Here is a 16,958-nt window from a genome sequence, read left to right on the forward strand (position 1 = left end):
CTAACAGATGTGATGTGATATCTTATTGTGGTTTTGATTTGCATTTTCTTGATAGTGATGCTGATCATCCTTTCATATGTGAGTTCTTTATGTATTTTGGATATTAATCCCTTATTAGATAAATGGTTTGCAAATATTTTCTCCCAACATATGGGGTTTTTATTTTGTTGATTATTTTCTTTGCTGAGCAGAAGCTTTTTAGTTTGATGTAGTTTATTTACTTATTTTTGATTTTGTAGCCAGAGCTTTTAGTGTGATATCCAAAACAATTTTTGCCAAGGCCAATGTCAAGGAGCTTTCTCCCTATGTATTCTTCTAGCAATTTTAAGGTTTCGAATCTTACATTGACTTTTTATCCATTTTGAGCAGATTTTTGTGTATGGTGTAACATATGGGTCCAATATCATTATTTTGCATGTGATATCTAGTTTTTCCAGCACCATTTATTAAAAAGACTATAATTTTGCTATTGTGTCTTCTTTGCACCCTTGCTGAAAATTAGTTGACTGCATACGTTCAGGTTTATGTATGGGTTCTTTACGCTGTTCCATGTGTCGGTTTTTAAAGAGCATGGACTTTAAAGCAAGACTTTGAGTTCAAATCTCAGCCTCACATGGGGAAAATTACTTCATTTCTCTTTCACTTATAATAACAACAAGAACAAATATATGTAGTTCATGACTACATATTAAATGAGTAAATACATACAAACAAATAGAAGATTGGCAAATATTATGTACTTTATAACTGCTTGTTACTTATTGTTATCAGCCATTATTATTGTTTGTGTTCTTGAAATACCTTGTATATAATAGGTGATAAGATTTTTAATGATATAAATTTTGCCTTTTCCACATATTTACTTTGTTTTTCAAGAAATTAATAATATCATTAACGGTCATAGCAAATAAGGTCTAGTCATGTCATATTCCTTCCATGCCTCTGTTGCAGACTCTCCATTTGAGTGAGAGAGCAGGTAAAAGACTGTAAATCAATCCTAATAATAACACATCTGTTGGGAGTCACAGCAGATTAGATAAATGACCAGTAAACATTTTGTAAGGGCTGAGTGAGTTTTATTTTTTCTGGCATGTTAAATATGACCAAGCACAAAGGTGACCTGATTTTCCTTGCAATATTTGTTTAAGAAAACAGCTATGTCATATCCTTGGACCTTGAATATTTACAAGTTTTTCCGAACTGGAATACCTGAATTCCAGAAGCTTTCTGATATGTGATGTGTGTGTGTGAGTGTTTGAACAGATGTGAGACTGTGGCTTCCAGTGTGGGGAGATATGGTCATGCATGTCTAGAGTCTCTGTCAACATTTATAATTTTGCAACGTATCTGTGTTTGTAATTGTGGACATTTGTAATTTGCCTGTGCCCAGAATTTGCTCTTAGGAATAATCTAGACTAACGTTAGAAATACATTTGGGCACTTAAATTTAATTCTAACTCTAGAGTTCCCATAGCTCTCAAGAGTCGTTCTGTAGTCCCCTGGATTGGAACACTATGGCTTGGCTCTTCTCTGGTCCCAGTGTCATCCTAGAGGAGAAATTCTTAGTGTCAGACCATGAACCACTTTTGAGAACCTGATGAAACTATGAACTCTGCTTTTAGGTAAATTTGTGTACTCTAACTCACACTAAATTTGTCAGCATTTCAAAGTTTCAGAGATCCCTGAGGTCCCTTTGCAAACTCCTCTCAAAGAATCAGTTGCAATCAGTTGGCTTTATTGTGCAAGAATCAAAATATTGAATGTGGCATGAATGTAAAATGTAAGGAGAGAAGAGCTGAATCTGTGAAAATCACATTTTCAATTGACTGAAGGTGGACAAATGACTGAAGGAGTGTGAAGTAGTCGTTTGGTTTCAGCAAGTCCTATAAAAAATAAAGATAGTTTAGAAATTTATTCATAGTGTGTTAACAGTTCTCATGATACATATTTATTTAGCTTCCATAATTTTTCTTTTTTGTCTGTATCCCATAAGTTAATGAGATTAAATATTTAAATTTAAATATTTAAAATAGGCATATAGTAAACTGAAAATAATAGACATGTAATATTTACAGAAAAACTGTCTTTTACATGTTTCTTTACATTTTGCATCAGTAAAATATGTAACTACTTATTAAATAACTTGCTTTCATGTGGTCTTTAATAAAATTTTCTTATTTTGTTTTCAAAAATAGGATAAGCCAGCTGTCTAACCAGCTCTTATTCTCTTTTTCTTAACAGATATCCTGTTGAACAGCAACTAAACAACACACTTTACCCATACGCTAGTCTAAGGAAATCACAGTGTATTTTTCTGGTTTTTGGCAAGTTAGCCCATATAAAAATAAATGACATAGTAATTAAGCCCCACTGTCTGATATTAAACAGGTTTGGTTTGCCTCCCATTTGCATGTTCTAGCTGTGATAATTTACTTAATGTCCTCAGTCCTACTGGTTTTTATCCCTAAATTTGAGATAGGAATAGTATCTGTTTCATATAGTCACTATGGTAATCAACAGACATAATTATGCACAATTTTTATCATTTGGTGGAGACTTAGGATATTGGTTAAAAATAAATGTTAATATTTATTAATTTTACTTTATCTTTTCCAATACATGACATTTTACAGATCGATCAGTTTTTAAAATCCTTTCACATGTGCATTCTCACTTGAGTCTCATAGCAACCAGAAATGAGAAAATAAAAATTCAGAGAAAGTAATGACCAGCCTATGGTCATTAGGCAAGAAGATGAAAGAAGCAACCTTTTCTGGGCTAATAGTAGTCCCATGATATCGCAGACCATTGTCTGGTATTTTAGATCATAAAACATGTAAATATCTGATGGACTGAAAATATTTGTTGCAAAGAAACTCAAAATTTTGCAATTTTCTCCCCAAAGTGTGTTTTTAATTTTTTAATTTTTTATTTTTTTTGAGTCGGAGTCTCGCTCTGTCGCCCAGGCTGGAGTGCAGTGGCGCGATCTCGGCTCACTGCAAGCTCTGCCTCCTGGGTTCATGCCATTCTCCTGCTTCACCTCCTGAGTAGCTAGAACTACAGGCGCCCGCCACCAAGCCCGGCTAATTTTTTGTATTTTTAGTAGAGAAGGGGTTTCACCATGTTAGCCAGGATGGTCTCGATCTCCTGATCTTGTGATCCACCCGCCTCGGCCTCCCAAAGTGTTATGATTACAGGCGTGAGTCACCACGCCCAGCCTCCCCAAAGTATTTTACACTCTTTGGATATTTTTCACTTTGTTAATCATTCTATTTGTTTAAATTCTTCTCATAAGTTTCAGATTATTTTAAACTCTACCATTATCCATTGGTCCAAGTAATAAATAGTAACATTTTGCATCACATTTAGTGTTCTGAAAGTATCCTTTTAATATTTATGTTTTTCAAGTTAAGCATTATAATTCTTCCATGGGTTTATCTTAGAATAGGAGAAATATGAGAGGCTTAACTTCATGAATCATTTGGAAGTGATGTCTGAAATAAAGAAATGCATGGAAACATATCGTTCCTTTCACTCTTCATACTACAATGAGAGTGCAAGAGAATTGTTACAGAATTAAAATTTACTTAAACCCATATTCTATATAACTTCTTCTAAAATTACTTTTGAAATAAAAATCATGAAAGTGTTACTTGCTGTTTTACTCTACTGTCATAGTTTGTGTGTGAATAAGGATGAAATAAAACTATTAGATTCTAAGAGTGTCCCAATTGTCATAAAAAAGTTTGATAATAAAGTTGCCAATTATTTTCACTTTGTCAAATAAAATTATTTTAAATTTCTAGTTGGAACAGAATCTGGTATATCAATGCTATGGGTTTACCAAGGTAAAATTGTAAGTACCCTGTTTTTTCTGCTTCTGTAATACACTTAGTTTATCTATTTGTACTATTTTAGAATTTATGGTTGTATTCATAAATCCATGCTTCTTGTCAGAATTATTCATTTTGTATATTGTTCATTTACCTGTGTTGTCTTCTTTGGTATTTCCTTGGTGTTTTCATGCCGTAGGTGTAGTAACTGAGACTGTGGTTGTCTCAGGGGTGCTCGTGATGATGGACTCTGAAAAATCTTCTGGAGTGACTACATTGTCCACTGTTGGTTCAATGGTAGGAGCTGGTGTAGGTTCAACAGTAGTGATGGTATTGATGGTAGGGATGATTATTTTATCCTGAATTTTCTTTGGGGGGATGGCAATAAATGATGGATGTAGGTTTGGGCGATGTACCACAGTGGGTAAGTGGCTATTTGGTAGGTATTGCTGCTGAGGAATTTGGGCATGTGGCCTAACTACAGCTGGGTTTGCATAATATGTGCGAGGCACATATGGATTATTAATTGCTATAGCTGGTCTATGTTGGTACAAATTGGTTCCATAATAAGGATAGCTATTTGGCACATAATACATTGGGACATATGGAGCTGTTTTCTGATAGAACCGTCTTTCACCGTTCTCATGGCACTACAAAAAAAGAAAAATTATACAGAATATTATTATTATAGACCCAAATGTGGAAATACCTTAAATCTGCATTTTTTGAAATAATATAGTATGTGCCATTGAGTAAGATATTAGAAGTAGGGAACCCAGCAACAATATTATTTTATAAGATGTTGATTTGTACATTGCCTTTCCACTTCATGATTTTCAATATTATAAATATTATTTTGATAATATCAATATAATATTTGTTTCAAAGAAATTAGATGAGTTTATTCATAATGTAAACCATATTGCCCAGAGTTTGGCATATATAGAAAGTGATCTGACATGTTAGCTATTATAGGTACAACACAGAGAAAAATCTCACTCAGAACTTTGACATGTTATATGCAAGCACAACATGCAGACACACACAAAATGGCACACACACACATATGTATTCTCACCACATATTTGTAATTGATCTCAAATTTTATTTATTTAAAAATTAGCCTAAGAGCACATTTATTTTTCCTAAACTAATTATAGCAGAATAGTAATATAACGTGATGTGGAGTGATTCCTGGATTTGAATTTTGGATTTTTTTTTTGTTTAATTTTCTTCACAAAAGATTAGATAAAGAATTGTCTATATCTTAGCATGGATGGTCTTTACAATTTGGTATGTTTTTGCAGTGGCTGGTACTGGTAGTTCCTTTCCATGTTTACTGCTTCCTTCAGGAGATCTTGTAAGGCAGGCCTGGTGGTGACGAAATCTCTCAGCATTTGCTTGTCTGTAAATGATTTTATTTCTCCTTCACTTATGAAGCTTAGTTTGGCTGGATATGCAATTCTTGGTTGAAAATTCTTTTCTTTAAGAATGTTGAATATTGACCCCTACTCTATTCTGGCTTGTAGAGTTTCTGCGGAGAGATTCACTGTTAGTCTGATGGGCTTCCCTTTGTGGGTAACCCGACCTTTCACTCTGGCTGCCCTTAATATTTTTTCCTTCATTTAAACTTTGATGAATCTGACAATTATGTGTCTTGGAGTTGCTCTTCTCAATAGATGCAGAAAGGACCTTTGACAAAATTCAACAGCCCTTCATGCTAAAAACTCTCAATATTAATTAGGTATTGATGGGACACATCTCACAATAATAAGAGCTATTTATGATGAACCCACAGTCAATATCATATTAAATGGGCAAAAACTGGAAGCATTCCCTTTGAAAACTGGCGCAAGAAAGGGATGTCCTCTCTCACTGCTCCTATTCAAAATAATGTTGGAAGTTCTGGCCAGGGCAATCAGGCAGGAGAAAGAAATAACGGGTATTCAGTTAGGAGAAGAGGAAGTCAAATTGTCCCTATTAGCAGATGACATGATTGTATATTTAGAAAACCCCATGATCACAGCCCCAAATCTTCTTAAGCTGATAAGCACCTTCAGCAAAGTCTCAGGATACAAAATCAATGTGCAAAAATCACAAGCATTCTTATACACCAATAACAGACAAACAGAGAGCCAAATCATGAATGAACTCCCATTCACAATAGCTTCAAAGAGAATAAAATACCTAGGAATCCAACTTACAAGGGATGTGAAGGACCTATTCAAGGAGAACTAAAATCCACTGCTCAACAAAATAAAAGAGGACACAAACAAATGCAAGAACATTCCATGCTCATGGATAGGAAGAATCAATGTTGTGAAAATGGCCATACTGCCCAAGGTAATTTATAGATTCACTGCCATCCCCATCAAGCTACCAATGACTTTCTTCACAGAATTGAAAAAAAACTACTTTAAAGTTGATATGGACTTGAAAAAGACCCCACATTGCCAAGACAATCCTAAGTGAAAAGAACAAAGCTGGAGGCATCAGGCTACCTGACTTCAAATTATACTACAAGGCTACAGTAACGAAAACAGCATTGTACTGGTACCAAAACAGAGATATAGACCAGTGGAACAGAACAGAGACCTCAGAAATAACACAACACATCTACAACCATCTGATTTTTGACAAACCTGACAAAAACAAGAAATGAGGAACGGACTCCCTATTTAATAAATGGTGCTGGGAAAATTGGCTAACAATATGTAGAAAGCTGAAACTGGATCCCTTCCTTACACCTTGTACAAAAATTAATTCAAAATGGATTAAAGACTTAAATGTTAGACCTAAAACCATGAAAACCCCAGAAGAAAACCTAGGCAATACCATTCAGAACATAGACATGGGCAAGGACTTCATGTCTAAAACACAAAAAGCAATGGCAACAAAAACCAAAATTGATCAAAGGGATATAATTAAACTAAAGAGCTTCTGCACAGCAAAAGGAACTACCATCAGAGTGAACAGGCAACCTACAGAATGGGAGAAAATTTTTGCAATCTACTCATCTGACAAAGGGCTAATATCCAGAATCTACAAAGAACTGAAATTTACAAGAAAAAAACAACCCCATCAAAAAGTGGGCGAAGGATATGAACTTCTCAAAAGAAGACATTCATGCAGTCAACAGACACATGAAAAAAATGCTCATCATCACTGGTTATCAGAGAAATGTGAATCAAAACCACAATGAGATACCATCTCACACTGGTTAGAATGGTGATCATTGAAAAGTCGAGAAACAACAGGTGCTGGAGAGGATGTGGAAAAATAGGAACACTTTTACACTGTTGGTGGGACTGTAAACTAGTTCAACCATTGTGGAAGACAGTGTGGCAATTCCTCAAGGATCTAGAGCTAGAAATACCATTTGACCCAGCCATCCCATTGCTGGGTATATACCCAAAGGGTTATAAATCATACTGTTATAAAGACACATGCACGTGTATGTTTATTGCAGCACTATTCACAATAGCAAAGACTTGGAACCAACCCAAATATCCATCAATGATAGACTGGATTAAGAAAATGTGGCACATATACACCATGCAATACTATGCAGCCATCAAAAGGATGAGTTCATGCCCTTTGTAGGGACATGGGTGAAGGTGGAAACCATCATTCTCAGCAAACTATCACAAGGACAAAAAGCCAAACACCGCATGTTCTCACTCATAGGTGGAAATTGAACAATGAGAACACTTGGACACAGGAAGGGGAACATCACACACTGGGGACCTGTCATGGGGTGGGGGGAGGGAGGAGGGATAGCATTAGGAGATATACCTAATGTAAATGACGAGTTAATAGATGCAGCACACCAACATGGCACATGTATACATATGTAACAAATCTGCATGCTGTGCACATGTACCCTAGAACTTAGGGTATGTTTAAAAAAAAGAATTGTCTATAACTACGTGCCTCTATTTAAAAATTTGTCATAAAAATTCATTGGTAGACCTTTCCGTATAAATAGAAATAAATCAGCAAAATTATACTACAAAGCAAACTCCTAAAATGAGATATATTTAATGTATTCAAACATATGTGGGGAACAAAAGGGGAAGTAAATATAGATGTATGAGAAGTATTCTAGGAGGGGTCAGAGAAGGACCTTTCCTTGTCTTAAAAAGTGGAAAGGGGAAATATTAAGCTTTACTTATGTTTTCATTTTTTTCCAATATGAAATGCTGAAAGAGTTTTCTCATATTGTGAAATATACCTGAAAACCAAAGATACATGATAGGTTATATAAGAAAACAAAACTTTCAGCTAGAACGTCAATGTTGATTCATATCACCTTTTGCTGAAATGAATTTTGGAAATATTATTAGATTATTTAATGAGATGAAATATTTAAGTTTTAGACAGAAGGCATCTGTAGTATGACTGACCTTTACAGAATATATTTTGCAGTTCATGCCTCTAATAGAAATAATTGAAATAGACTTACTGCTGGTTGTTTCTGGTTTTGAACCTCTGCAGCCTAGGGAGTTCCAGAAGAAGTAAGAAAAAAAAAAGGAAGACTTAAATCAGTTAAATAAAATTTTGCGTTAAAGGCAAAATATGTTTTTTTTTTATTTTTTAAAACATTTTTCATGATTGATCTATGAGGCTTGTTGGACTACTTAAGAAGCAACAGTAGTGTAACTGATTAGTAATAATAAACTTCATGTTTATATTGTCTTTAAATATAACCACCTAGAATGAAAAAGTCACTGTGGGAAAAATCTATTCATCTGACCGCTGTGCCAGCAAATACACAATACACTTAAATGAAAAGTATGAATAATTTCTATTCAGTTTTTATTAAATATACATTGTTAAAAATTAGAGGAGTATTGAGCCTTTTTTCCTTTCTCTGCTCTCATACTAAGATGATTCATAAGGTTTACTTAGATGATTTAAAATATTGCCTGTTGCATAACCTTAACATATAAATATGTGTTTTAAATACCATCTTTCATTTGTTTTTATAGTGCTTTTCTTAGTTTTGAATTGTGACATATTTAGAGAATCAGGAGTGAGAACACAATTTTATGGACATGTATTTATAAAACTAAAAACTCCAAAGCTTTTAGAAACTTTTGAAAGGAGGTATAATATTAAATAGTTTTAAATTGGCAGTTCTGGTTTAGGACATGTTTTTACACATGTATTCGTTGGGTATAAAATGACTCTAGAAACCTTTTGGAAGGTGTGAGTATAGAAAATCAGAAATTTGAGAAGGTAATAAAGTTTCCTTGCTTTAAGACAAAGACTTGCTTTTCTTTAAATATATTAAATCATTAGTTTAAAATGTAAAGAAATAATATGAGTCTGGGCATGGTGTCTCACTGTGTAATCCCAGCACCTTGGGAGGCAGAGGTGGGTGGATCATCTGAGGTCAGGAGTTCAAGACCAGCTTGGCCAACATGGTGAAACCCTGCCTCTACTAAAAATACAAAAATAAACTGGGCATGGTGGCGGGAGCTTGTAGTCCCAGCTACTCAGGAGGCTGAGGCAGGAGAATTGCTTGATCCTGGGAGGCAGAGGTTGCAGTAAGCCAAGATCGTACCACTGCACTCCAGCCTGGGTGACAGAGTGAGACTCTGTCTCAAAAAAAAAAAAAAAAAAAAAAGAAGTAATATGAATATTATAGAAAGTATACTTTAAAAAATTCTGACAATCTGGATACCTTAATGCAATATCAACCTATGCTATGTATTCCTGGTATATGCTTGTCTAAAAAGTATCCTGCGTTTTTATAAGAAATGTGGTATCTCATTTTTTTAAATTTATATCATAGGTTTCATACCTACATTTTTATAGTTGATAACTAAGTTGTCAATGATTATGTCATGAAATGTTTATTTCTTATTGTTATCTATTAAGATAAAATTTTAATTATAAACAGACAGATGATTAACATCTGTATACCAGTGGCCTTTTTAATAATTTTCATTAATACCTTAAAAAGATTTTTCACAAATGTCATTAGTTTTCAGCGATTCTTTGATAGAAATTATCAAATTGTGGTACAGAAAATTTGTGCCAAATTAAAATGTCACCAATAGGCTATGTATTTATGCAGTTTAGTACATAATTGCTAGTAAAATATTATCTAACTCTTTTCATTTTGGGCGAAGGGATAAAATAGTACATAAAAGATGGTATCACATTGATGTTTTAATTTGTATAAATTTGACTGCTCATAAGATTGAATGGTAAAAATCAATAAACTTAAATTATTTTTTTCTGTATATTTGTTCATGTCCCTGAGGCCTGAAGCCTTTGTGAAAATGGGAAGGAATGTTTGAAAGACAAATCTGGCTCAGGTAGCTCAGGAACAGGTTGCTATGCAGCAGGGATTTGTGGATCATTTTATGATTTAAACTTTAAGCCCTATTACTCAAAGAGAAAACCTAACTTCTAAATGTTCAGGTGGCCACAAAGTATCTGAGTTGTAGAACTCAAAGTTTTAAAAGGTAATTTTGACTCCAAGAATTGACCTAATAGAGTTAATAGACATGTTATACATAGGCACAACATGCAGATAATAGAATTAATTAATAGATGTTAACTTAAAAGCAAGTCTAAACTTAATAATAAATAAATATTACAGAGATTTACAGAACAAGGACTAGTGCTCCCCAAAATTTTACAATCCAGGAGGTGGACATATACCATTATTATGCTTGCCTCCTTTGTGAGTGCCTAGAATCCCCAGATGAACATGAAAATAAAAAGAGGCAATAGCCAAAACAACAATAAAAACAAGTCAAAAAATTAAAAGACAAAAACAGAACTTTTTCTAGGTCCAGTAGCCTTAAAACATTGCACATAATTCAAGATAATGCCTGCAAACCTTCAAGCTGTTTATGGCCACGGATCCCTGGAAAGGGGTCAGTCAATTGACATAATGGAGAAGAATGTAGCAAAAGATAATGATTCGAATATTAAAGGCAGAAGTATCAAGGTCTTTGAAACTTGTGAAAAAGCTTAACCAAAGTTGACCTTTGAAGGATTTTGTTTCCATAAAGACATTGGAGTCTGGGTGAGATACGAACTTAATTAAAATAATTTCTGATTCCCGGACTATGATTTCTGTAGTTATTCTTTCTGAATTATCTTTAATGCATTTATAATTTTAAAATGTTTTCAGTATTGTTTTCCCCACAGAATGTATTTTCTCTATAGTATGAGAATTTTAAAAGTTTCCTATATATGATTAACTATGATTTCTTAATTCACAGAACTAAATGGATATCCAAAAGAACATGACTTTGATTTTATAATAGAAATAATATTTAAAAAATTAACCTTAAATATAACAAGTTTGTAGATATTTTGGTCTATGAGGTATAACTGTATTAAGAAATTTGAATAGTTAGAGCCCTTAAATAAAAATTTCTTAAAGTCAGTACAAACTGGTTAGATGAAATTAACTTACCAAAAAAGGCAGGGTTAATGCCAGGACATTCACAACTAGAAGAAAACTCTTCATTATTGCACCTAAAGATACATTTAAAAAATTAATTTAGAATAATTTGTTACTAGAATTTTAGGAGTGACTTGAATACAATGTTTGCTTTGATTAAGAAAAAAAGCCAGATTTACAAGTAGATTTAGCCAATGTGGAAAAATTTATTTTAACAAAAGAATGTAAAAACTCAAACTTGGAGTAAAAAAATTTCTGAATTTAATTTTTGACAGCATTAATGGAATTATAAAATTATCATTACTATGTCAAATGTTAAGATTATCAAGGTAAATATGATGCAATGAGTAGCATCAATTTTAGGAAGAGTGTTGAAATATACACGAATAACTGTAAGAGGGAAAAAAGTAGAAAATGCCACAAAAGTGGTTTTCTACTAAAAAAAGTTTCAGTTAAGAGAAGCAGCAGTCTTTGTGTGGGAAAATGACATACAGGCGAGGCTTGCCTATGCAGGGTTTAATAGGGAGAGAAGTATTTCAAGTAGAGGAGAAAGTCTTGAGAATCACCATGAACATTTGATTGGAATCTTGTATGAGAAGAGAAATACAAGATTGGAAGGAAAGTTTAGAGCAGAAAAAGTAAACACCTTTAAGTTAATGATGGGTGAAAAAGCTAGGCATGGCTTTATAAACAACAGAAAACAATTGATTGTTTTCGGACTAGAAAGTGTATGACTATACATTTTTTGGAGGACTGAGTTCTAGACCAGAGTTCTCTACCTCTGTAACTTTGATCAAGTGATTTCCGTTTCCTGGGCTTTACATTTTTTTACCTGTAAAACTAGGGTTTGAACTTAGAGATTTCTAAAATTCTGTAATTCCATGATCAATCCAACAGAAGTATGTAGGATGGAACGGGAAGTGGAGGGTTATGAAACTGTTTCCTTTATAACATGCTTCTCTAATAATCATAACCGATATGATTAACTCGAGTGTTTTAATAGGAAATATAGAGATGATACAGTGGCTTTGACTAAAATATTTAAAGAAATAAATTAACCTTATTTTTCTAAAAGAGTATATACAGTGTCATACCTTCTTATTTGATTTTTAATAAATCATCTTTTTAGACAATAATAATATATGATACCCCAAACTTTTTATATTTAAGTATATATTATGTTTAGGAAGTAATTACTAACTTCATCTTGTTGCAGCTATTGTTATTGATATACTCATATAAACTTAAATCACCACAAACTTGAACTTTACAAAAAAGATTCACAGAATTAAAGTCTCAGATAGGGGATAGAAAGCACATTGTACTCCATTAGCGTCTGATTCTCAGGCAATAATGATTAGGAAGGCTGTCTACTGAAGTGACTTCAAAACTGCCCATACGATGTCATCCAATTTCCATTCGATGGAACTCATTTGTAATCAATTTGAACAATCTAAGAAAACTCGTATTTCTTTAAGTGGGATGAAGCTCCTTATTAATGCTTCACTTGCTAGTGATCTTTTAGGATTATAGACTGAAAATATTTTCATGATGAATCACAGACCCCTTATCAATTCACACAGTAAAATGATATGTAAACAAAAGAAAATATTCTATAAAATGATAGTAATTTGTTTTTGGCACAAACAAAAATTACAGAGATAAGACCATACTTTGCATATCAGCTACATTTGCATTTGCCCTCATCACTTGGTAAGAAGAAATAGTTTGTGAAATGGTAGAGTTATACAGCTTTCATGAGTATTTGAAAGACATGTTTTAAAAAAATTATTATTCCATAACACATAAAATTATGACTTTTATAGAAATAAATTTTGAAAGTTATTAAGGGATCAATTGCGATTATTATCATGAGTCCAACTTCCTGAGGAATTAACTCTCAACGTTTGTCTGTAGGAATATGTTAAACGCCTTTTTTGTTCGGAATTCACAATGTCTACTATGATTTAGCTGGTGTCAGAATTCGACTGGAACCCAGATTAAAGTTAAAAATAAATTTGATCATAACACCATTCAGAACTTAGGTTTAGGTTAGAAATTAATTTTAAAGTGATGCTAGGTCATATTCAAGCTTAACAATAACTAAAAGGAAGAAAATGTGATTCTGAAATAACTATGGTGATGTCCCAACTAACTACTGTGAAAATAATCACTTTCTTTTCTCAGGTGTTTCAGCAGCATTACCTTTCCTCGTGCCAGTCAGGTCTTGGTTGGCAGTAGGTTGAGTTGGCTTGTCAGCTGCAGAGAAGACCCAAGATAAATAACTGAAGACCAGACCAATGAAAGGATATTAGTACCTTGAGTCACGCTATTCTGTTTCCCTCCTACTTTTTACCCAATAAGATGATGACAGAAAGGAAAGATTTGATGACAGCAGGGTCACCTTTGGGTCAATCCTTTTTAATGAAATGCGGAGAAGGATGTAAAGTCATCACTCATAAAGCTTGAAAAAAGAGTATTCATATCTTTTTAAACAATCTTTTTTGTTTTATAAAGAAATATAGAAGAATTTTAAAAAATATTAATTGTATTCTTATTCAACTTATCCTATGTATTTGAACTTAAAACTGCTGTTGAAATGAAAAATAGTCACAATACTTTCACATTTTAATTGTTTCTTTTAGTTTAAGAACCTGGATTTCAAGTGATACTGCATCTGGTATAGACTGTGGTTGGTCTTCTTCCTTCCAGAATTACAATTATTGATTTTTAAAAATTAAATAATTGGCCATCTCACACATACCCAAGAGCACCTCCTTATAAAGGTAAAACCCGTATATGAAACATTTTAATCGGTGTAAAGTGGGGAACTATTTGCATTTGAGCTGCAGCACATTTTCTCCCATATGCATTGACTACATACTTAGTGATTTATTATTTTCTCATGAATAAACATTTTTAAGATTTTAAATTTCATTAATATAGGTGAACCATTTTGAAAAAACATTATTAAATTATTGAATTGGAGATATTTGTTCTGTTTTAAGGAAAGTCATTTTGACTTAGAGCATACATCACAAACCCACTGACATTGTGAATATTTTGGCAAAAAATAGCTAAACAAAAATTTTGTTTAGATAATTCAGGAAAGAATTATTTTCTTTTACTTGTTTTTCTCAAGAAATAATGTTAACTGTGACTTCATTTTGGCTGTGAAGAACTGACCAGATTGAGGAACTTACAGGAATTAATGTAAGACTGCCAGAACACAAATAAGAAATAATATCAGCATTGTAATTATGTCTATGTTCCTATCTGTTTCTTAGAACTGTTGCATGTCTTAGAAAGTTAGGAACAATATTCTAAACCGTAGAATACTTATTTGGATTACACAGAGTAAAATGAGATTTTCTGTTTCTCAGAATAGTTGGTTTTTGCAGTTCAAAAAGAGATGACAGAATTTAAAATTGCTAAACCAAGTTGCTAAAGTAATAACACCAGCCATTCTATCTGAACTATTTAGTCACAGTGTTTTCCTTTGATTCTCAGGGTCCATGGTTGAAAGACTATGATCTGGTCATTCCTAAATTTTGAAGGTGTTCTATTTCACATAGTAATTTCTCAGCCATTGATTTAAAATCATGAGTGTTAATGATTTTTCAGTTGAGTATTGAATTATTTAACTTACAAGTAGCAGACACTCAGAACACTTCTGAAGACATGTTTTCACAGGAAAATATATTTTAAGAACACCTGAGAGTGCTAATAATCTTTTCTCCCACTAAGATAAAAACATGTTTACCATGGTATCATCCATTCACTTCAAACACTAATGTAGCTTTTGTGGGGCTTTGCAAAACTGGACATTATTATTTGAGCACACACATTATTTTAGGTACTGGACATTATTCTTTGAGCACATATTTTATTTCAGGTACTGTTTCAGGCAGTAGGGATAAATTAGTACCAAAGCAGGCAAACATCTCTGTTCTTGTGGAGCTCGTAGTCTAAAATTTACTTGAATACTGGTAACATTGGGTATTTTCCCATATCTACTGATCTAAGGCAATCTTAGTGAAAGTGTTTTGAGTGACTGGAGTAGATGAACTAGGTGGATTCTATAATGGAGCTATCCAATGCTCTTGTGTTTTCCAAAGAGAAGCAAAAGGAGGATCAGAACTCTCCTGATCTGAAATCTCCAAGGAAGCTGCAATAGTGCTGAACAAGGCCTCCAAACTGAGAGTGTTTATAATTTGGAACGAATCCATCAGTCTTTATCTAGTTATGCATCCATCAATAGGGGGCATGGCCTGATGCTGGAATATCCCTGGATTATGGGAAGAGAACCAACAGGCTTCTCAGTCCAGCTGCAACTTCCCTTTGTTTAGGTCCTGATAATCAGTGTATATTCATACCACCATTCACACAGTGGGACTGGGTAAGAGGCTATTGTGGGTACATAAGTTCACATTTTAAGCATTATAAACAAAAACATTTTGCAATAAGTGACATGATGATTATTGACTCATATACACTCTTTTATTAGTAACAACTTCTTGTTACTCTGTTAATGTTTCTTACATTTGAAATGTACATCATGTCTATTTTATCTTCCTTTGAAGGTATTTATATGCATGTAGTTTTATTTTTTCTGTCTCATTTTATTTATCGGCCACTTCATTAGTACCAGGCTGACCTCAACACTCTATTTTGTTCTTGAAGTACAATAATGTCTGTAACAGTAGCTGCAATGTAAATGACAAACACAGCTTTCCATAGGATTAGTAAGGCATCTGAAAATTGATACTTTAGTGTAGAAATTTGTATGCTTCAACAATCTTTGCTATATGTAAAAACCATGGAAAAAATAGCGTACGATGCTCTTAAAAATGGTCAACAAACTAGAGCAAAGTGGAATATCAAAATTTTACTCTCCTGTAGCCACTTCTGTTAAACAAACAATGCACATACAAACTGTTTGTATTAGAAATAAAGTACTTTTGGGAGTATAATAGACAGCCACAATCTCTGTTTGAGGAGATTTTCTAAGGAGATAGTGTTTTCTCCTGAACACTTACAGAAAGACTATTTTGAGATTGTGAGGAGACATTGTATGTCATCTGGAGCCTAAAGTGAGTGTCATTATGACTTTAGCATTAACACACACATTAATTTATTCCTCAGTGAGTTTTAGGGTGCAAAGATTTCTGAAACCATTAAAATATAAAGATTTAAAAATACAAAGGATAATCAATTTATGTAAAGTGTTATTTCTCCAACATGATCCCAAGGCCCCTATAATCCTGTCCTATGTTTACTTCATTCTTGTCATTCTTGTTACCATTCAAAATAAACAGCCAGATCAACGACGATCTCTGTGTAGCCAAATCTAATGGGAGCTGTTAGATATTTTTCCCACTCAATATTTTAGCAACTCTTGGCATGGTGATTCATTTTTCTGACTGGTAAAACTTTTTGACTTTTCCTTCCTTTTTTTTCCCCTCGAATCACTTAAAGCTGCTCTTAATTTTCATTTTGGCTCCTCTTATTTTCCTCAAACTCTAAATTTAGGAGAACTTTTAAAAATTCTTCCAGCATCCACCACCACTCTATCTTTTCTCCCTCTATCTTTAATGTCTTTCTAGTTGATGTACTCAATTCCTGTAACCTTAAGTATCATCAATAGGCTATTGCCTTCACTGAAATCTAGATTCAAGTATCCAATAGCTATT

The 16,958-nt window shown here is 33.4% G+C and overlaps 1 protein-coding gene across 1 annotated transcript; it reads right to left on the minus strand.

Moving 5' to 3' along the window:
- Positions 1–1,714: 1,714 nt before the first annotated feature.
- Positions 1,715–13,617, minus strand: CSN3 (casein kappa). The gene is made up of 5 exons (XM_028848535.2): positions 13,471–13,617; positions 11,278–11,339; positions 8,299–8,331; positions 3,988–4,483; positions 1,715–1,883 (listed from the first exon to the last, which is right to left on the minus strand). The coding sequence occupies exons 2-4, from the start codon at positions 11,329–11,331 to the stop codon at positions 4,022–4,024; spliced, it is 549 nt and encodes a 182-aa protein (XP_028704368.2). The 5' UTR covers positions 11,332–11,339; positions 13,471–13,617; the 3' UTR covers positions 1,715–1,883; positions 3,988–4,021.
- Between the last annotated feature and the right edge of the window lie 3,341 nt (positions 13,618–16,958).

Source organism: Macaca mulatta, chromosome 5 (genome assembly GCF_049350105.2).
Source record: "Macaca mulatta isolate MMU2019108-1 chromosome 5, T2T-MMU8v2.0, whole genome shotgun sequence".
Lineage (NCBI taxonomy): Eukaryota > Metazoa > Chordata > Mammalia > Primates > Cercopithecidae > Macaca > Macaca mulatta.